The sequence below is a fragment of the Salvelinus alpinus genome, chromosome 2 (genome assembly GCF_045679555.1).
Source record: "Salvelinus alpinus chromosome 2, SLU_Salpinus.1, whole genome shotgun sequence".
Lineage (NCBI taxonomy): Eukaryota > Metazoa > Chordata > Actinopteri > Salmoniformes > Salmonidae > Salvelinus > Salvelinus alpinus.
Genome location: NC_092087.1, coordinates 108069203 through 108090638, shown reverse-complemented (window position 1 = coordinate 108090638; position 21436 = coordinate 108069203). Strand labels below are relative to the sequence as shown.

Genomic DNA, 21436 nt, shown 5'->3' with positions numbered 1-21436 from the left:
GGGCCTGTTGCACAAAACTAGGATAAGGGATTAAGCCAGGATATCTTGGTGATCCTGGCTCAATTGATCCGTAATCCGGTTGCACTAAAGATGGATAGGGGGCAGGAGGATATGTTATGGTATAAATTACCATGGAGATTTATTCTGTGGAGCTAGCCTGCTCCAGACCAGGCTAAATTCCAGGATCTATTTAATCTCATCCCTAATGTCAGTCAGCAGTCACCACAAATGGAAACCAATAGTTATTTCACTGCTCACTATACATTGTTATCACATATAACTAGACCCACTGTTATTATTTAAACGTTTGTGATCATTAATTTCAATGATTTTGGATAAAAAATGATTTTTAGATGATGTTGCTATCATTAGATAATTTACAGTTTCCCATAGACTATAAGGCTATATATAAAATGATAGAATATTAGGGCCACAGAGGGGAAAAAAACACAAGTCATAATATTGTAACCAGTTGTTTTAAAGGAGGACAGTTGTTAAAATGACAGATGTGGGGCATTTCGTGAAATTGTACTTCAGTATGGTTTCATAAACAAAGACATGCTGATGTGCCAGAATATTAAGTATCACATTGTCATAAGTATCAAAACTGTAAAAACAATATGTAGCTTTTCTGCAGAAAGAACCAGCCTCATAAATTTATGACTTTATCCTTTTTCTTCAGTGTGGCCCTAGTACTCTGTCATATAAACAAATACACATTCCATATGAATATAAAAACACAATGTGTAACATTATGTTCCTTTATTGAATAAGGACAAAACAAAGCAGGTAAACCATCAGCTCCTTTCGAAACTGAAGTCACAGTGACTCTACAAGATGGAAAGCACAGAATCCAAGCATATTATACAAAATGATACATACACATTCAAAGGTCTGTATATAACACACCCTGCATGTCTGCACACTAAAATAAATGCAGGACAAATCCATACACATCAACTGAACAGACAAATTAATGGATGCAGTAGCCTCCCTGCAGCCTTGTATTACACACAGTATACCGCACAAACATCATAAGAGGCCAAATTCGTCAAAAAACGAACCCAAAAAACCCCAAATTCCTCTGCCACCGCAGGACATATTTAACCAAAATTGAAAGCACACATACTAACTAAAATAATTCAACACATATTGGTCCCTCAGCAGCCGACCACTGTCGTCATCAGGGAAGATTGCCGGATTGTCCCAGTCCATGGCTGGTGGCACTCTGGGGGCCCTCTCCTTCCTCAGGCAGGCCACATTGTGGAGGACAGCACAAGCCACAGTAATATCACATGCCCTAACAGGGCTGACCCTTAATTTGTGAAGGCAGTGAAAGCGTGCCTTCAGGAGGCCAAAGGTCATTTCAACTCTGGCCCTGGTCCTGGCATGGGCATGGTTGTAGGCCTGCTGTGCTTCCTGGGGGTCTGTGAAAGGTGTCAGGAGAAAAGGCTGGCAGCCATACCCCCTGTCTCCCAGCAACACACCAGAGAATTCACCTGTCAACACAAAATCTCATCATTACTACCTCATAAACACAGTGATATTCTTGACACAGCCATGATGGTTATAAATAGGGGTTGTGTGGCTTACCTTGTGATAGGCACTGATAGATTTCAGAGGCCCGAAAGATTCTGGAGTCATGGACTGAGCCAGGCCATTTTGCCACAACATTGCTGATCACAGTCAGCATTGCAGACCATCTGAAATCATAAGATGAGGAATATTACACCAATCAATGCACATCACTGGCAATGCAGAGTGTTCGTCAATGGACAATATCAAAAAGTTATGTTCACCTGAACATTAATGCTGTGAAAGGATTTCCTATTCACAAAATCGGCCTCATGGGCACCTGAGGGGGCTTTTATCCTTATGTGTGTGCAGTCCACTGCACCAATGACATTGGGGAAACCTGTCACACAAAGTAATGAGTATCCTACTATGTGTTAACAGTTGTCCTGTAATTTGTAGATCCTCTTACCTGCAATCCTATAGAACTCCTCTTTGATGTCACAGAGTCTTCTGTGGCCAGGGAAGGAGATGAAGACATCTGCTAATGCTTTGATAGCCAGACACACACTCCTTATTGTGCGGCAAATTGTGGCCTTGTTCAGCTGTTCTGCATCCCCCACTGAGTACAGGAAGGCTCCACTAGCAAAAAAGCGCAAGGCCACACAAACCATTTGCTCCACACTCAGTGCATGGCTCCGTGCAGTGCGGTGCTTAATCCTGGGACCCAGTAGTCTGCATAGATACCTGATGCCATCTGCAGAAAACCTGTATCTTTCATATAGATGGTCATCAGGGAAGGCCAGTGGGTCCAACCGGTCCCTGAAGACCCTTTCTCGCCTGAAGGCTCTCCTCAGCACAAGTGCTTCTTCATCCACCACATCTCGCACGAATGGGCATGCCATTGTCAGAGCAGAAAGGAACACACAATTTTGGGCCTTCATATAGGCTAGTGGCCACACCTGGTGCTGGGGGGGTGGGCAAAAGAGGGCGATGCCTTATAACGATGACTTGGTTGTACTGATTGCTGGGAAAATAAAAAAAAACTTAGAAAGATGCCACCGTCCTGTGTGCTCACAATAAGAGCTCATATGTCATGGCTCACTTGACTTTACGAGAATATACCTAATTTTTATTTTGAGCTGTGTCATCTTCTTGGAGCTGGGGGAGGAAAGAAAAATAATGATTAATACATTTGTGTTACAGTTAGCATACAGTGTACATTGAAGGCATATCTCACCTCCCTCTCAAGTTTTTTTATTTCAAGGTCCAGTTTCCTAATTGTCCTCTTTTTTATTTCGGACTCCAGTGCAAGATTTTCCATCTTTTTCTTCTTGTACTGAATGTCTATGTCTGCCAGTTGTATTTGGCGCCGGAGGTGGTTGCCATACAACTTTCTGATAGCTTGTGAGCTCTGTGAACACAATACAATTAGCGCAGCTGGAATTTGGCAGGATGTGGTGTCCTTTTATTAATACGCACTATGTTGCCAGGCTGGTTTTCCCACTGTATAGCATCTGGGTCCTGTAAAAGAAATTAGATTTTTTGATTTTGATGAGGACTCCTCACCATTGTAGAGTAAATAGTACTTTCACAGTCTTAACATGATACCTCATGCCTTCTGGAATCCAGAGAGATGGTCTCCTCCTCATCATCGTCTCCATCATGTGCTGTTGCTGCTGCACTGGGGCCTTCACCCTATCACATTTAATCGGATTCATATTGAAGCTAGTAGACAAGACATGCCAGGCCTACAGTATGCCTTTGATGGAGTACTCACTGGATCAGCATCGTCTGGTGCTTGTGCTGGTGGCTCTAACAGGAACACAGTGCTGCCAGACACTGCAAGGCAATAGGTAAACCAAAGTCAGACAGTCCAAATTGATTCAATATGAATGTGGTTGTATCCCATGTAGAGATGGAAGGACATACCTTGAATGAAGCGGGTGGCATCTTGGGAGGAACCTATGCTCGTCTCTTTCCCCCCAGGGATCCCCTCTAAGACGGGCCTGCCTTTATTTAGCTCCAAGGCCATGTCCTCTGCTGGGGTAAGGTCAGCCTTTGGTGACCCACCACCCGTGCCTTGTCTGTGGGTATTCTTTTTCACTGCTAAAACATTACAGACAATGTGTGAGCAGGCACCTTCTGGGTACAATATATGCTTGTGCTTTGTTAAATATTAGTCAGGGACCATACCATTCTGCAGAATGTTCTTGTATTTGATTTTGACCTGCTGCCATGTCCGTTTTGGCCCGTTCATGTTTAATCTACACACACACACACACACACACACACACACACACACACACACACACACACACACACACACACACACACATTTAATGGAGTCACACTGCAAAAAATTACTTGGTATTTTTGTCTTGTTTTCAGTAAAAATATCAAAAAAATTATCATAGCTTTATACAGTGTGATGGAGTTACTTTACACAATTTCACTCATATCTGCAGTGCATTTCAATTAAAAATTTAACCGTTTCATAATTACAGTACAACTGCATTTTTGGAGATGTGAATTAAATATTTGAATTGTAATTGTGATGTTTCAGCGGAGCGGTGAGTGTGTAATTGTGCACTACTTACGCATTCAGGCGGTCTGCAATACTTTGCCACGCTTTTTCTCTTTGCTTTATCACTGTGGCGGTGTTGCCTTTCTTCTTAATTATATCTTTTACCTCCTCGTATGCCTCCATGAGGATTTGTGCTTCCGACGGGGAAAAGTACGCGGCTCTAGTTGCCATGGTAAATCAGTTAATCTGTGATCTGTGGCGGGGTCTATTTGAGTGAGCCGTGAGCGCGCACCTATCCAGGATTGGTTTCACCTGGCTTAATGAATCCGTGTCTGCTCATCCTGGCTTGGTCTTTGTGCAACCAATTAAGCCTGGACGCACATGTTTTGGCTTCATTGAGCTCAGCTGAGTCATTTATCCCGGATGTCTTAATTCTACTTTTGTGCAACAGGCCCCAGGTCAGGAACGTGACAATGCTAAAGCGTTCACAGCTGGCGATCCCTCGTCGTGATTGGTTGTTCCCCACCATTTGCAACAACGTCACTGACCACCATCACTGTCTTTCCTTCGTGGATCTCCTGCATGTTTACATATCTGGCATTACTCATCTCATATGTATATACTGTATGCTATCCTATTCTACTGTATCTTAGTCTATGTATTACTCATCTCATATGTATATACTGTATTCTATTCATTAACAAATACTAAGAGGGACCAAGAGTCTGTTGATTGGTCAGTCATTGGGTTCATTTGTTGAAGTCAAATCAAGCTTTATTGATGCAGCACATTTCAGACATGGATGCAACACAATGGCTTCACAGGAAAAAACAATGAAAATAAACAGAAATATTGAGGATAAAAAAACAAAGAACAACTGAAAGACTAATGAGCATTGCAAAGGAAATGCCATTGATTCAAATATTAACAATATGATGCTACATCCAACCCAAAACATAACTTGTTTTTTAGGAGGGGCTCTGAAAGACACTACGGGGGCATCGATTGAAAATTGACTGGTAACAACTGGGACCTAAAAGACACCCACTATGACACCCACTAAATCTGCCCAAGAAGAGGCAAACAAAAGAAAAACCCACAACAAACTTTAAGACAGGAAGCAAACCAAAAAGGTAGCGCAACTAAAGGTGTTGACTCTCCACATCTATCAAGACAACTGGACCACTGGGCCAGACACTCTTAAATATAACCTGGACCAGCTCAGGTGAAACACCTTCCCACAAACGAGATGGACAAGCCAGCACAGGTGTAACACATACTGACTAACGAGGTGACACCAATCAGTGCGTCCTACGTGCTAACGAGCTATACGCGCTAAAGTCCAACCTCAAAACATAAATGGAAAAACCAAAGACTAACACCTTAAAAGAATGTGCACCACCAACAGAAAACAACTTCCATTTCACAATATAATCAACTACAATTCTTCACCAATATAAACATGGTGTCTACTGGCTATCAACAATTAAAAACAAGAAAAAGTGTATTTTTCCCCCACTAGCTTCTAGGACTCTCCTCCCCTTGGAACGATAACACTGACAGGAGATTTACAATGTCTTTTGGGTGATAAAACCTGAAGAGACCGCATTCCAGAGCATGAGTTAATGTTTCTGTTCTATATGGTACCAGGGAGAGATGACCCCAGGGCCAGACCCTGGTCTCTACACAAAGTGTACTGTTTTTACAGCAGATACTGTCTGCTGTAAAAGATACATCAGATACATCCTACGTCCCCTTGAAAACAACTTCCATTTCACATTATAATCAACTACAATGCTTCACCTTCACCTATAAAAACATTAAAAATAAAGTGTATTTTTCTCTTCCTAAAACTCACTAGCTTCTAGGAACTCTCGTCCCCTTGGAACGAGCCCAAACATAACTTATCTCTAATACGGAAATTCAAAATAATTTGTGATCCATGGAACGCACTGGCTAAACACAAAACACAAATCTTTTTGACTGCCCAACCTTGAGACAATCAGAAACCAAGTTGTCGTCACCATGGACACAAGCACCAAAAACCCTGTTGTTTTGACAAGTAGCAATAAATCACTGATATCGATTAGGGGGGAGATCAGGTTGTTCGTGCTGTTGAAACTAACATCTAAAAAACACATGGAAATGGGAGATATCTTTTACCTCACTGGTTAGAGGACAACCTGCAGAAGACAGTCAGCTACATTTTGGAGTGATGCATTTAAATGTAGGGGTCGCTAAAGAAAGGAACGCAACACTTATTTGTCATCATTCATCGATATCATGTTGAAATCAATTGTGCCGAGAGGAGGGAGATGAGGTTGCACGTCCTGTTAAAACTAACAGCTCAAAAACCACACCACGGAATCTGGGAGTAATGTGTACATCCCTGGTTAGAGGACAATTTGTAGAAAACAGCTCGCTACATTTTGAGGTGTTGCATTTTGATTCAAGTGGGTCACCAACGTGGTAAGTGTAACACAGCTCTTTTTGTGTTAGTCACTTTTTGTTAAATCACATAAATAGTACTCTTCCAATTAAGAGCCTGGATTTTCCCCCTGAGGCTAATATCCATATCATGTTGAAATCAATAGAACAGGGGACAAACGTTTAGGGTTCTACATTGTGACATCATTAAAATAATCCTACTACAATGTTAAAACATTCTACATTGTGACATCATTAAAATACTCCTACTACAATGTTAAAACATTCTACATTGTGACATTATTTCATTGATATCATGAAACAACTCCTTCATGTATTTTCTGATGTTTGATCAGACACCTTTTATTAGAGTATCTCTTGTCACATTGATTACAGCTATACGATTTCTCTCCTGTGTGTATTCTCTGGTGTACTTTTAGATTGCCAGATTGAACAAAACTCTTCCCACATTGATCACAGCTATAACGTTTCTCTACTGTGTGTGTTATCTGGTGTGAAGTCAGCTGGCCAGATGTAGCAAAACTCTTCCCACATTGATCACAGCTAAACGGTTTCTCTCCTGTGTGTGTTCTCTGGTGTCTAGTCAGAATGCTGGATGTATTAAAACTCTTCCCACATTGAGTACAGCTATAGAGTTTCTCTCCTGTGTGTGTTCTCTGGTGTGACATCAGGCTGCTTAGGCTAATAAAACTCATCTCACATTCATGACAGCTATATGGTTTATCTATTGTGTGTGTTCTCTGGTGTGATATCAGGTTGCTTAGCTGAGTAAAACTCTTCCCACATTGAGTACAGCTAAAAGGTTTCTCTCCTGTGTGTGTTCTCTGGTGCCTCTTCAGATTGCTAGATGTAAAAAAACTCTTCCCACACTGAGAACAACTATACGGTTTCTCTCCTGTGTGTGTTCTTTGGTGTACAATAAGATGGCTAGATGTATAAAAACTCTTCCCACATTCATCACAGCTATACGGTTTCTCTCGTTTCTCTCCTGTGTGTGTTCTCTGGTGTGATATCAGGGTGCTTGGCCGTGTAAAACTCTTCCCACATATACCACAGCTACAGATATAAGATTTCTCTCCTGTGTGTGTTCTCTGGTGTGATATCAGGCTGGTTGAATGAGTAAAACTCTTCCCACATTGAGTACAGCTATAAGGTTTCTCTACTGTGTGGATTCTCTGATGAATTTTAATGCCTGCTGAGGAGGTGAATCTCTTCCCACCGTCAGAGCAGTGAGGTTTCTTCCCTGTGGATCTCTGCTGGTGTTTCTTGAGGTGTTCTGATGTGGAGAGACTATTCTCTGCCTTGTCAGCATCATGAGGTTGTTGAGGCTCCCCAGAGGACCCACGGTAGTCCCGTCTCTCTCCTGTGTGAACAACAAAGTCAGACATATGGTTAAAGGCCCACAACAGCGGAAATCCACTGTAAAAAGTGATGCCAACAGCGTAACCATGAAGTTGTACAACAATTGACGTCTGTAATGAATGTAATGATTATTTGACATTTGTCTTAAAATGAGCAAGAACAGTCATATTTTGTCTTGTTTTCACATTAGTAGTAACATCTAAGATTGTAGACTTGAAATAAGTTATTCATGTTGTTGAAACTCTAAGCAGTGTGCCAGACGACTTTTGGTCTCCAATATAGGCCCCTTTCTGTGTTTAATACAATTGCGGCACGAGGGCGATGCAAATGCAATTTGGTTGTAGAAACTCCTCCCTGCTAATGAGGAAACCGCTAGTTATGGATGTAGTATATCTGGTAATGAGGAAACCACTAGTTATGGATGTAGTATATCTGGTAATGAGGAAACCACTAGTTATGGATGTAGTATATCTGGTAATGAGGACACCACTAGTTATGGATGTAGTATATCTGGTAATGAGGAAACCACTAGTTATGGATGTAGTATATCTGGTAATGAGGAAACCACTAGTTATGGATGTAGTATATCTGGTAATGAGGAAACCACTAGTTATGGATGTAGTATATCTGGTAATGAGGAAACCACTAGTTATGGATGTAGTATATCTGGTAATGAGGAAACCACTAGTTATGGATGTAGTATATCTGGTAATGAGGAAACCACTAGTTATGGATGTAGTATATCTGGTAATGAGGAAACCACTAGTTATGGATGTAGTATATCTGCTAATGAGGAAACCACTAGTTATGGATGTAGTATATCTGGTAATGAGGAAACCACTAGTTATGGATGTAGTATATCTGGTAATGAGGAAACCACTAGTTATGGATGTAGTATATCTGGTAATGAGGAAACCACTAGTTATGGATGTAGTATATCTGGTAATGAGGAAACCACTAGTTATGGATGTAGTATATCTAGTAATGAGGAAACCACTAGTTATGGATGTAGTGTATCTGGTAATGAGGAAACCACTAGTTATGGATGTAGTATATCTGGTAATGAGGAAACCACTAGTTATGGATGTAGTATATCTGCCTGGAGCAAAAATGGTGAGCAAAGATTTTAGTTTTTCACAATGTATTCTGAATGTGAATGGGGGAAAACTCATGGGAGTAACCTCCATTTCCAGGTTGCTTATGAGTACATTTCACACTACTTTGGATTATAATTGTAAGGCTCGTTTGAATGTCCTGCTTAATATAATGTTTATGTCATCATCGCAAATCAACCGCTTTGTATTTAAAAAACACTTCAACCAGTAAAATGCTCTTTGTCTAGCTTTTCCATCAACCTGACAATGAGGGTTTGTACACTGTTTGCCAAATTGGCCCATAACTTCACCTAACAACAAATATACCTGTAATGAACGAAGAAGCACTTTGGTTGTTATTGCATGACATACATAGTGTACTCTAGGACCCATAACAACAACATAGACCTACTGTAGGACCCATAACATTACCTAACAATAACATAGACCTAATGTAGGACCCATAACTTCACCAAACATAGACCTACTGTAGGACCCAAAACATTACCTAACAATAACACAGACCTACTGTAGGACCCATAACTTCACCAAACATAGACCTACTGTAGGACCCATAACTTCACCTAACAACAACATAGACCTACTGTAGGACCCATAACTTCACCTAACATAGACCTACTGTAGAACCCATAACTTCACCTAACAACAACATAGACCTACTGTAGAACCCATAACTTCACCTAACAACAACAACATAGACCTACTGTAGGACCCATAACTTCACCAAACATAGACCTACTGTAGGACCCATAACTTCACCTAACAACAACATAGACCTACTGTAGGACCCATAACTTCACCTAACATAGACCTACTGTAGAACCCATAACTTCACCTAACATAGACCTACTGTAGGACCCATAACTTCACCTAACATAGACCTACTGTAGGACCCATAACTTCACCTAACAATAACATAGACCTACTGTAGGACCCATAACTTCACCTAACAACAAATAAAAGGAAAATAGCTCTGTGTGTTGTACAATAGCCTATCCATCAAGGAACAGTTCTCTACACATTATGAGCTAAGTATCTCTGTGTCCAAACAGACTAACGAGAACCTACTGTAAATCAATCAGACAATAAAATTATAAGCATCAATTTGTTAGGGATGTTGGATCCAATGTGGAGCACGGCATAACTGTCTTTACCAGAGTAATGAATGAAGAAGCACTTTGGTTGTTGTTGCATGTGGTGATGTTTGTCATGTGACTGTCATTCTGAAAATGATTTCCTGGATCAGCTGATGATCGATGAACATGTGACTAACTAAACAGCTACAGTATTAAGAATTATGTGTAATTATTGAAGAACCACATTAATGACAGTATCCATTTGGGTGTTGTCAATAAAGTTAAGGGGACTTTCGGTTAGAACCATTGGATTTAGCAAACTCTGAAATTATTTAGAATTTCTGTGCCCATGAAAACTGTTTTCCCAGCGTAATATAAGGAAACTAAATGTTACGTAGGTAGAGTGCATTTCAGAGATCTGAATACAAAAAACTGTCCTAACAGGACAATAACCTAAACCACAAGGCCAAATCTACACCGGAGGAGCAAACCAAGATGACATTGAATGTTCCTGAGTGGCCTAGTTACAGTTTGGACTTAAATCATCTTGAAAGTCTATGGAAAGACTTGAAAATGGCTTTCTAGCAATGATCAACAACCAACTTGACAGAACAGGAAGGATTTAAAAAAGAATAATGAATATTCACATGAAGATCAGTCTCCTATTGGATGACATCACGACTTCCCATCAAGCCAACTCCTTGAAGGCCTTACTATGACATCACTCACTCCTTCTAGTTTGCAGTTGTCTAAAAAAACACTATTTTGCTCAAAACATTTATTTGTTTCCCTTTAGTGTGTTTATACTTTACTGTATTTATATATCACTTTCAACAGGAAACGTTTATTTTTATTTTTTTAATCACTGGAGGACGTCATGAACAATTCATACATTTTCATTCTCACCTTTATTTAACCAGCTGAGAACAAGCTCTCATTGACAAATGCAACCTGGCCAAGATAAAGCACAGCAGTGCCACAAAAACAACAGAGTTGGGATAAACAAAAGTACAATAACACAATAGAAACATCTATATACAGTGTGTGCAAATGGAGTACAGAGGCAATAAAGGCAATAAGGCAATAAATAGGCCGTAGTAGCAAAGTAATTACAATTTAGCAAATGAACACTGGAGTGATAGATGTGCAGATGATGATGTGCAAGTAGAATATATGTGACTGTAACATATATAACATATATAATATATAAATACTGGTGTGAGCAAAAAAAGTAAATAAAAACATGGGGATGAGGTCAGCATTGGATGGGCTACTTACAGATGGGCTGTGTACAGCTGCAGCGATCGGTAAGCTGCTCAGATAGTTGATTCTTAAAGCTAGTGAGGGAGATATAAGTCTCCAACTTCAGCGATTTTTGCAATTCGTTCCAGTCATTGGCAGCAGAGAACTGGAAGGAAAGGCGGCCAAAGTAGGTGTTGGCTTTGGGGATGACCAGTGAGATATACTTCCTGGAGCATACTTCTCTGCTGCCAATGACTGGAACGAACTACAAAAATCTCTGAAACTGGAAACACTTATCTCCCCCACTAGCTTTAAGCGCCAGCTGTCAGAGGAGCTCACAGATTACTGCACCTGTACATAGCCCATCTATAATTTAGCCCAAACAACTACCTCTTCCCCTACTGTATTTATTTATTTATTTTGCTCCTTTGCACCCCAGTATTTCTACTTTGCACATTCTTCCACTGCAAATCTACCATTCCAGTGTTTTACTTGCTATATTGTATTTACTTTGCCACCATGGCCTTTTTTTGCATTTACCTCATTTGCTCACATTGTATATAGACTTATTTTTCTACTGTATTATTGACTGTATGTTTGTTACACTCCATGTGTAACTCTGTGTTTTTGTATGTGTCGAACTGCTTTGCTTTATCTTGGCCAGGTCGCAATTGTAAATGAGAACTTGTTCTCAACTTGCCTACCTGGTTAAATAAAGGTGAAATAAATAAATAAAATAGATCAGCAACGGTGGCTTGCAAACAGTGGATAGTAAGTAGCCCACCTTTGGAATAACTATGTATAGTTATAACTGTAGTATCCAGTATAACTGTAGTATCCTGTATAACTGTAGTATCCTGTATAACTGTAGTATCCTGTATAACTGTGTATAGTTATAACTGTAGTATCCTGTATAACTGTAGTATCCTGTATAACTGTAGTATCCTGTATAACTGTAGTATCCTCTATAACTGTAGTATCCTGTATAACTGTAGTATCCTGTATAACTATGTATAGTTATAACTGTAGTATCCTGTATAACTGTAGTATCCTGTATAACTGTAGTATCCAGTATAACTATGTATAGTTATAACTGTAGTATCCTGTATACCTATGTATAGTTATAACTGTAGTATCCTGTATAACTGTAGTATCCTGTATAACTATGTATAGTTATAACTGTAGTATCCTGTATAACTGTAGTATCCTGTATAACTGTAGTATCCTGTATAACTATGTATAGTTAAAACTGTAGTATTCTGTATAACTGTAGTAACCTGTATAGCTGTAGTATCCAGTATAACTGTAGTATCCAGTATAACTGTAGTATCCTGTATAACTGTGTATAGTTATAACTGTAGTATCCTGTATAACTGTAGTATCCTGTATAACTGTGTATAGTTATAACTGTAGTATCCTGTATAACTGTAGTATCCTGTATAACCATGTATAGTTATAACTGTAGTATCCTGTATAACTGTAGTATCCTGTATAACTGTAGTATCCTGTATAACGGTAGTATCCTGTATAACTGTAGTATCCTCTATAACTGTAGTATTCTCTATAACTGTAGTATCCTGTATAACTGTAGTATCCTGTATAACTGTAGTATCCTGTATAACTATGTATAGTTATAACTGTAGTATCCTGTATAACTGTAGTATCCTGTATAACTGTAGTATCCTGTATACCTATGTATAGTTATAACTGTAGTATCCTGTATAACTATGTATAGTTATAACTGTAGTATCCTGTATAACTGTAGTATCCTGTATAGCTATGTATAGTTATAACTGTAGTATCCAGTATAGTCTGGGAGGAGGTGAAACCACTCAGGCTTATTTGATGTGATCTAATGTTTTGATCATCTAGTTTCTTACAAGCATTCAGTCACCAAAGGGGGTTCGGTCATTCCTTTGTTAATATACTGTCTCATTGACAAAAATATTTTGGATTATTTGTTTACATCATTCCTTTGTCTCGACCCAATACACAGTAAACGTACCGAGGTTCTAATGTTGCCAAGGAGACACATTTGATTATTTATTTACAGTTTGGAGGGTTGGGGGTCTGACATCCAGGATACACATTTGATTATTTATTCCGTTTGGAGAGTTGGGGGTCTGACATCCAGGCGACACATTTTAGTTCTAAGACTAGTTATCCTGGGATCTTACATTACTCTGAGACTAGTTATCCTGGGGAATAGTTTCAATATATTTGCAAAAAATCTAAACCTGTTTTTGCTTTGGCATAATGGGGTATTGTGATACATTTTAGAATAAAACACACAGACTAAGGAGACCAGGGATGGTAGGGCCACAGACTAAGGAGACCAGGGATGGTAGTGGAGCACAGACTAAGGAGACCAGGGATGGTAGTGGAGCACAGACTAAGGAGACCAGGGATGGTAGTGGAGCACAGACTAAGGAGACCAGGGATGGTAGTGGAGCACAGACTAAGGAGACCAGGGATGGTAGTGGAGCACAGACTAAGGAGAGCAGGGATGGTAGTGGAGCACAGACTAAGGAGACCAGGGATGGTAGTGGAGCACAGACTAAGGAGACCAGGGATGGTAGTGGAGCACAGACTAAGGAGACCAGGGATGGTAGTGGAGCACAGACTAAGGAGACCAGGGATGGTAGTGGAGCACAGACTAAGGAGACCAGGGATGGTAGTGGAGCACAGACTAAGGAGACCAGGGATGGTAGTGGAGCACAGACTAAGGAGACCAGGGATGGTAGTGGAGCACAGACTAAGGAGACCAGGGATGGTAGTGGAGCACAGACTAAGGAGACCAGGGATGGTGTTTGACATGAGTTCTTTTCCATAAAGGAACACACCGGTCCTTCCTCCTCTATGAATGTTCCTAGGCCGTCATTGTCTGAAATATATAGATATTTATTTTTTAATGTAAAAACTCAAAAGGTTATCTTGTGAATATTAGCAGTACAGTAGTAATGGAGGACAAGGGTCCCCCTCTCCTTTCTGTCTCTCCAAAAAACACTTGACGCAACCGTGGGACCTTTTTATTCCAAATTTAAGTAGATAGATAGTAGCTGTCTATTAAAAAATATATACTGGTTGTTGGATTCCTAATGTCTACTCAAAAGGTAGGAAGAAGTTTGGTCCTAATTGGATGTTGGACACTATATTTATAGAATATTATGTGAATCCTTATAAATCAAAAGGGCTAATCAATTAGCTTCATTTCCTCAGAGATCAGTTGCTGAAATGACATGGAATGCCTCAGCTGTTTTTCCTACGTCTGTAGCAGCAGTTGGAATTTACAGTTATCCACCCCTGTGATTGGGTAGGGTAACTCCTACTCTTACAGGTTAGTAGAGAGGTCAGGTAATATGGGAGTTCGACTGTGCCTAAGAACAGCCCTTAGCCGTGGTATATTGGCCATATACCACAAACCCCCGGGGTGCCTTATTGCTATTATAAACAGGTTACAAAGGTAATTAGAGCAGTAAAAATAAATGTTTTGACATACCTGTGGTATACGGGCCTAATTGCTTAAATAAACGATATATACTCCCCTACGTATTTATTCAGACAGGGAAGATAACAGTTTAATGTGACTCTATACTCCAGAATTTTAGATATGAGATCAAATGCTTCATATGAGACAGCACAGAACGTCACCTTTTATTTGAGGGTATTTTCAGGGTATCTGTTCTACCATTTAGAAATAAAATGACTTCATGTATCTAGTCTCTCACATTTGAATGCGTCATAAGTATTTGGCCAAAATTCACTTATGTGTGTATTGAAGTAGTCATAAGTTTAGTATTTGGTCTCACATTCCTATAACATAATAACTACATCGAGCTTGTGACTCTACAAACATGTTGGATGCATTTGCAGTTTGTTTTGGTTGTGTTTCAGATGATGTTGTACCCAACAGAAATTAACGGTAAATAATGTATCGTGTCATACGAGTCACACAAGAATAGAATATGTTTCTGAACACTTGTATATTAATGTGGATGCTAACACGATTAGGGATAATCATGAATGGATCATAAATAATAATGAGTGAGAAAGGTAGAGCCATACCCCTCATACCTCTAAAAAATGTGAACCTCCCCTGTTATTGGTCATTAAACGCTTCAGTGTCCTAATAAACAGATAGGGGAGTGTAGCCGAGGGTAGAGGAGAAGGCGGAAACTTTTCAGTTCCTCGGCGTACACATCACAGACTAACTGAAATGGTCAGACAGTGTAGTGAAGAAGGTGCAACAGCGTCTCTTCAACCTCATGAGGCTGAAGAAATAAAATGTCATTTCATTAACGTCTGCTAACCATGTGTATGTGACCAATAACACTTGATTTGGTACTTAAACGTTGTATATCTCCACTGTCCTCATGAACAGATAGGGGAGAGTAGCTTGAAGGAATGGAACAACTCTAATTCAGTCTCCACTGTCCTAATGAACAGATAGGGGAGAGTAGCTGAGGGCATGAAGGAATGGAACAACTAATTCAGTCTCCACTGTCCTAATGAACAGATAGGGGAGAGTAGGGGAGGGCTTGAAGGAATGGAACAACTAATTCAGTCTCCACTGTCCTAATGAACAGATAGGGGAGAGTAGCTTGAAGGAATGGAACAACTCTAATTCAGTCTCCACTGTCCTAATGAACAGATAGGGGAGAGTAGGGGAGGGCTTGAAGGAATGGAACAACTCTAATTCAGTCTCCACTGTCCTAATGAACAGATAGGGGAGAGTAGCTGAGGGCTTGAAGGAATGGAACAACTCTAATTCAGTCTCCACTGTCCTAATGAACAGATAGGGGAGAGTAGCTGAGGGCTTGAAGGAATGGAACAACTAATTCAGTCTCAACTGTCCTAATGAACAGATAGGGGAGAGTAGCGGAGGGTTTGAAGGAATGGAACAACTCTAATTCATAGACAGAGCTGTGGATGCATGGACCGACCATGAGATCAAAATGATCGTTTTAAATACGTTTTGAGTCAAATACAGTGTTTGTTTACATTTGCATTGTTTACACACAACGGAGCTTTACGAGCTTATATTTGGGGTTCTGGTGAGGAGCACATTTCAGTGCAATGCCCCTTTGGCTTTAAAACCACACATTAGTTCAACAACTGCAGAGTTTCTGGCTGTGTTTTTAAGACAGTACTCACTGGTGTTAATCAGATCTTCAGTCTCCTCTTCCTCTCCCTCTTCATCTCTCCAAACGTCTTCCTCCTCCTCTTTTATTGAGATAGCCTCCTCTTCCACTCCAAAAGGTTCTTCCTCTTCTTTAAACGTGATACTGATAGCCTCCTCTTCCTCCTCTTTCATTCTGAAAGCTTCTTCCTCTCCTTTTACGGAAACATCCTCCTCTTCCCCCTCTTCTTTCACGACAACGTTCAGCCACAGACCCTCTTTCTCCGTCCAGCAGACCTCTTCTTTAGCAGGAGGAGAGTAGCTTGGAGAGCTCATGGTGGGCTAGCTAGCATTGACGATTAGCTTAGGTTCAGTATAATCAACAAATGTGTAAATTGAGCAAACAAGTTACGTTTAAGTTAAATAGTAGATAGGTGTGTTAAAAACACCGAGATCAATATACACAAAAATGGTCCAAAGAGCTTCAATGTTTTCGGTTGTATGTTGGCTACCAGGGGCCTGTTGCACAAAAGTAGAATTAAGACATCCGGGATAAATGACTCAGCTGAGCTCAATGAAGCCAAAACATGTGCGTCCAGGCTTAATTGGTTGCACAAAGACCAAGCCAGGATGAGCAGACACGGATTCATTAAGCCAGGTGAAACCAATCCTGGATAGGTGCGCGCTCACGGCTCACTCAAATAGACCCCGCCACAGATCACAGATTAACTGATTTACCATGGCAACTAGAGCCGCGTACTTTTCCCCGTCGGAAGCACAAATCCTCATGGAGGCATACGAGGAGGTAAAAGATATAATTAAGAAGAAAGGCAACACCGCCACAGTGATAAAGCAAAGAGAAAAAGCGTGGCAAAGTATTGCAGACCGCCTGAATGCGTAAGTAGTGCACAATTACACACTCACCGCTCCGCTGAAACATCACAATTACAATTCAAATATTTAATTCACATCTCCAAAAATGCAGTTGTACTGTAATTATGAAACGGTTAAATTTTTAATTGAAATGCACTGCAGATATGAGTGAAATTGTGTAAAGTAACTCCATCACACTGTATAAAGCTATGATAAATTTTTTGATATTTTTACTGAAAACAAGACAAAAATACCAAGTAATTTTTTGCAGTGTGACTCCATTAAATGTGTGTGTGTGTGTGTGTGTGTGTGTGTGTGTGTGTGTGTGTGTGTGTGTGTGTGTGTGTGTGTGTGTGTGTGTGTGTGTGTGTGTGTGTGTGTGTGTGTGTGTGTGTGTGTGTGTGTGTGTGTGTGTGTGTGTGTGTGTGTGTGTGTGTGTGTAGATTAAACATGAACGGGCCAAAACGGACATGGCAGCAGGTCAAAATCAAATACAAGAACATTCTGCAGAATGGTATGGTCCCTGACTAATATTTAACAAAGCACAAGCATATATTGTACCCAGAAGGTGCCTGCTCACACATTGTCTGTACTGTTTTAGCAGTGAAAAAGAATACCCACAGACAAGGCACGGGTGGTGGGTCACCAAAGGCTGACCTTACCCCAGCAGAGGACATGGCCTTGGAGCTAAATAAAGGCAGGCCCGTCTTAGAGGGGATCCCTGGGGGGAAAGAGACGAGCATAGGTTCCTCCCAAGATGCCACCCGCTTCATTCAAGGTATGTCCTTCCATCTCTACATGGGATACAACCACATTCATATTGAATCAATTTGGACTGTCTGACTTTGGTTTACCTATTGCCTTGCAGTGTCTGGCAGCACTGTGTTCCTGTTAGAGCCACCAGCACAAGCACCAGACGATGCTGATCCAGTGAGTACTCCATCAAAGGCATACTGTAGGCCTGGCATGTCTTGTCTACTAGCTTCAATATGAATCCGATTAAATGTGATAGGGTGAAGGCCCCAGTGCAGCAGCAACAGCACATGATGGAGACGATGATGAGGAGGAGACCATCTCTCTGGATTCCAGAAGGCATGAGGTATCATGTTAAGACTGTGAAAGTACTATTTACTCTACAATGGTGAGGAGTCCTCATCAAAATCAAAAAATCTAATTTCTTTTACAGGACCCAGATGCTATACAGTGGGAAAACCAGCCTGGCAACATAGTGCGTATTAATAAAAGGACACCACATCCTGCCAAATTCCAGCTGCGCTAATTGTATTGTGTTCACAGAGCTCACAAGCTATCAGAAAGTTGTATGGCAACCACCTCCGGCGCCAAATAGAACTGGCAGACATAGACATTCAGTACAAGAAGAAAAAGATGGAAAATCTTGCACTGGAGTCCGAAATAAAAAAGAGGACAATTAGGAAACTGGACCTTGAAATAAAAAAACTTGAGAGGGAGGTGAGATATGCCTTCAATGTACACTGTATGCTAACTGTAACACAAATGTATTAATCATTATTTTTCTTTCCTCCCCCAGCTCCAAGAAGATGACACAGCTCAAAATAAAAATTAGGTATATTCTCGTAAAGTCAAGTGAGCCATGACATATGAGCTCTTATTGTGAGCACACAGGACGGTGGCATCTTTCTAAGGTTTTTTTTATTTTCCCAGCAATCAGTACAACCAAGTCATCGTTATAAGGCATCGCCCTCTTTTGCCCACCCCCCCAGCACCAGGTGTGGCCACTAGCCTATATGAAGGCCCAAAATTGTGTGTTCCTTTCTGCTCTGACAATGGCATGCCCATTCGTGCGAGATGTGGTGGATGAAGAAGCACTTGTGCTGAGGAGAGCCTTCAGGCGAGAAAGGGTCTTCAGGGACCGGTTGGACCCACTGGCCTTCCCTGATGACCATCTATATGAAAGATACAGGTTTTCTGCAGATGGCATCAGGTATCTATGCAGACTACTGGGTCCCAGGATTAAGCACCGCACTGCACGGAGCCATGCACTGAGTGTGGAGCAAATGGTTTGTGTGGCCTTGCGCTTTTTTGCTAGTGGAGCCTTCCTGTACTCAGTGGGGGATGCAGAACAGCTGAACAAGGCCACAATTTGCCGCACAATAAGGAGTGTGTGTCTGGCTATCAAAGCATTAGCAGATGTCTTCATCTCCTTCCCTGGCCACAGAAGACTCTGTGACATCAAAGAGGAGTTCTATAGGATTGCAGGTAAGAGGATCTACAAATTACAGGACAACTGTTAACACATAGTAGGATACTCATTACTTTGTGTGACAGGTTTCCCCAATGTCATTGGTGCAGTGGACTGCACACACATAAGGATAAAAGCCCCCTCAGGTGCCCATGAGGCCGATTTTGTGAATAGGAAATCCTTTCACAGCATTAATGTTCAGGTGAACATAACTTTTTGATATTGTCCATTGACGAACACTCTGCATTGCCAGTGATGTGCATTGATTGGTGTAATATTCCTCATCTTATGATTTCAGATGGTCTGCAATGCTGACTGTGTGATCAGCAATGTTGTGGCAAAATGGCCTGGCTCAGTCCATGACTCCAGAATCTTTCGGGCCTCTGAAATCTATCAGTGCCTATCACAAGGTAAGCCACACAACCCCTATTTATAACCATCATGGCTGTGTCAAGAATATCACTGTGTTTATGAGGTAGTAATGATGAGATTTTGTGTTGACAGGTGAATTCTCTGGTGTGTTGCTGGGAGACAGGGGGTATGGCTGCCAGCCTTTTCTCCTGACACCTTTCACAGACCCCCAGGAAGCACAGCAGGCCTACAACCATGCCCATGCCAGGACCAGGGCCAGAGTTGAAATGACCTTTGGCCTCCTGAAGGCACGCTTTCACTGCCTTCACAAATTAAGGGTCAGCCCTGTTAGGGCATGTGATATTACTGTGGCTTGTGCTGTCCTCCACAATGTGGCCTGCCTGAGGAAGGAGAGGGCCCCCAGAGTGCCACCAGCCATGGACTGGGACAATCCGGCAATCTTCCCTGATGACGACAGTGGTCGGCTGCTGAGGGACCAATATGTGTTGAATTATTTTAGTTAGTATGTGTGCTTTCAATTTTGGTTAAATATGTCCTGCGGTGGCAGAGGAATTTGGGTTTTTTTGGGTTCGTTTTTTGACGAATTTGGCCTCTTATGATGTTTGTGCGGTATACTGTGTGTAATACAAGGCTGCAGGGAGGCTACTGCATCCATTCATTTGTCTGTTCAGTTGATGTGTATGGATTTGTCCTGCATTTATTTTAGTGTGCAGACATGCAGGGTGTGTTATATACAGACCTTTGAATGTGTATGTATCATTTTGTATAATATGCTTGGCTTCTGTGCTTTCCATCTTGTAGAGTCACTGTGACTTCAGTTTCGAAAGGAGCTGATGGTTTACCTGCTTTGTTTTGTCCTTATTCAATAAAGGAACATAATGTTACACATTGTGTTTTTATATTCATATGGAATGTGTATTTGTTTATATGACAGAGTACTAGGGCCACACTGAAGAAAAAGGATAAAGTCATAAATTTATGAGGCTGGTTCTTTCTGCAGAAAAGCTACATATTGTTTTTACAGTTTTGATACTTATGACAATGTGATACTTAATATTCTGGCACATCAGCATGTCTTTGTTTATGAAACCATACTGAAGTACAATTTCACGAAATGCCCCACATCTGTCATTTTAACAACTGTCCTCCTTTAAAACAACTGGTTACAATATTATGACTTGTGTTTTTTTCCCCTCTGTGGCCCTAATATTCTATCATTTTATATATAGCCTTATAGTCTATGGGAAACTGTAAATTATCTAATGATAGCAACATCATCTAAAAATCATTTTTTATCCAAAATCATTGAAATTAATGATCACAAACGTTTAAATAATAACAGTGGGTCTAGTTATATGTGATAACAATGTATAGTGAGCAGTGAAATAACTATTGGTTTCCATTTGTGGTGACTGCTGACTGACATTAGGGATGAGATTAAATAGATCCTGGAATTTAGCCTGGTCTGGAGCAGGCTAGCTCCACAGAATAAATCTCCATGGTAATTTATACCATAACATATCCTCCTGCCCCCTATCCATCTTTAGTGCAACCGGATTACGGATCAAT

At 40.8% G+C, this 21436-nt stretch overlaps 3 protein-coding genes across 6 annotated transcripts in view; 1 reads left to right on the top strand and 2 right to left on the bottom strand.

Moving 5' to 3' along the window:
• LOC139548080 (zinc finger protein ZFP2-like) overlaps window positions 1–21436 on the bottom strand; it is a 301764-nt gene that overhangs the window by 71574 nt on the left and 208754 nt on the right. The window lies entirely within an intron of this gene.
• Window positions 725–16920, bottom strand: LOC139548690 (zinc finger protein 180-like). Of its 4 annotated transcripts, XM_071358446.1 has the most exons (11): window positions 16437–16911; window positions 3445–3621; window positions 3293–3354; window positions 3124–3210; window positions 2995–3036; window positions 2753–2926; window positions 2638–2673; window positions 1985–2539; window positions 1800–1915; window positions 1594–1703; window positions 725–1499 (listed from the first exon to the last, which is right to left on the bottom strand). In XM_071358446.1, exons 1-7 carry the CDS (start codon window positions 16735–16737, stop codon window positions 2638–2640), a joined length of 879 nt encoding a protein of 292 aa, XP_071214547.1. In that variant the 5' UTR covers window positions 16738–16911; the 3' UTR covers window positions 725–1499; window positions 1594–1703; window positions 1800–1915; window positions 1985–2539. The 4 variants fall into 4 exon arrangements, with proteins under 4 accessions (XP_071214547.1, XP_071214542.1, XP_071214537.1 ...); XM_071358441.1 differs by lacking the exon at window positions 1800–1915; XM_071358436.1 differs by lacking the exons at window positions 725–1499; window positions 1594–1703; window positions 1800–1915; window positions 1985–2539; window positions 2638–2673 and having other exon boundaries at window positions 2684–2926.
• LOC139550113 (putative nuclease HARBI1) lies at window positions 16916–20772 on the top strand. The gene is made up of 7 exons (XM_071360753.1): window positions 16916–17788; window positions 17876–18052; window positions 18143–18204; window positions 18287–18744; window positions 18824–19512; window positions 19794–19905; window positions 20000–20772. The coding sequence occupies exons 5-7, from the start codon at window positions 19444–19446 to the stop codon at window positions 20368–20370; spliced, it is 552 nt and encodes a 183-aa protein (XP_071216854.1). The 5' UTR covers window positions 16916–17788; window positions 17876–18052; window positions 18143–18204; window positions 18287–18744; window positions 18824–19443; the 3' UTR covers window positions 20371–20772.

Coding starts and splice junctions, on each gene's coding strand:
- LOC139548690 (XM_071358430.1), bottom strand. CDS start 16,737: ATGAGCTCTCCAAGCTACTCTCCTCCTGCTAAAGAAGAGGTCTGCTGG. Junction 7,851..16,436: donor TGAAGATCTGATTAACACCA/GTGAGTACTGTC, acceptor TTGTTCACACAG/GAGAGAGACGGGACTACCGT.
- LOC139550113 (XM_071360753.1), top strand. CDS start 19,444: ATGTCTTCATCTCCTTCCCTGGCCACAGAAGACTCTGTGACATCAAAG. Junction 19,513..19,793: donor GGAGTTCTATAGGATTGCAG/GTAAGAGGATCT, acceptor TTATGATTTCAG/ATGGTCTGCAATGCTGACTG. Junction 19,906..19,999: donor CTATCAGTGCCTATCACAAG/GTAAGCCACACA, acceptor TTGTGTTGACAG/GTGAATTCTCTGGTGTGTTG.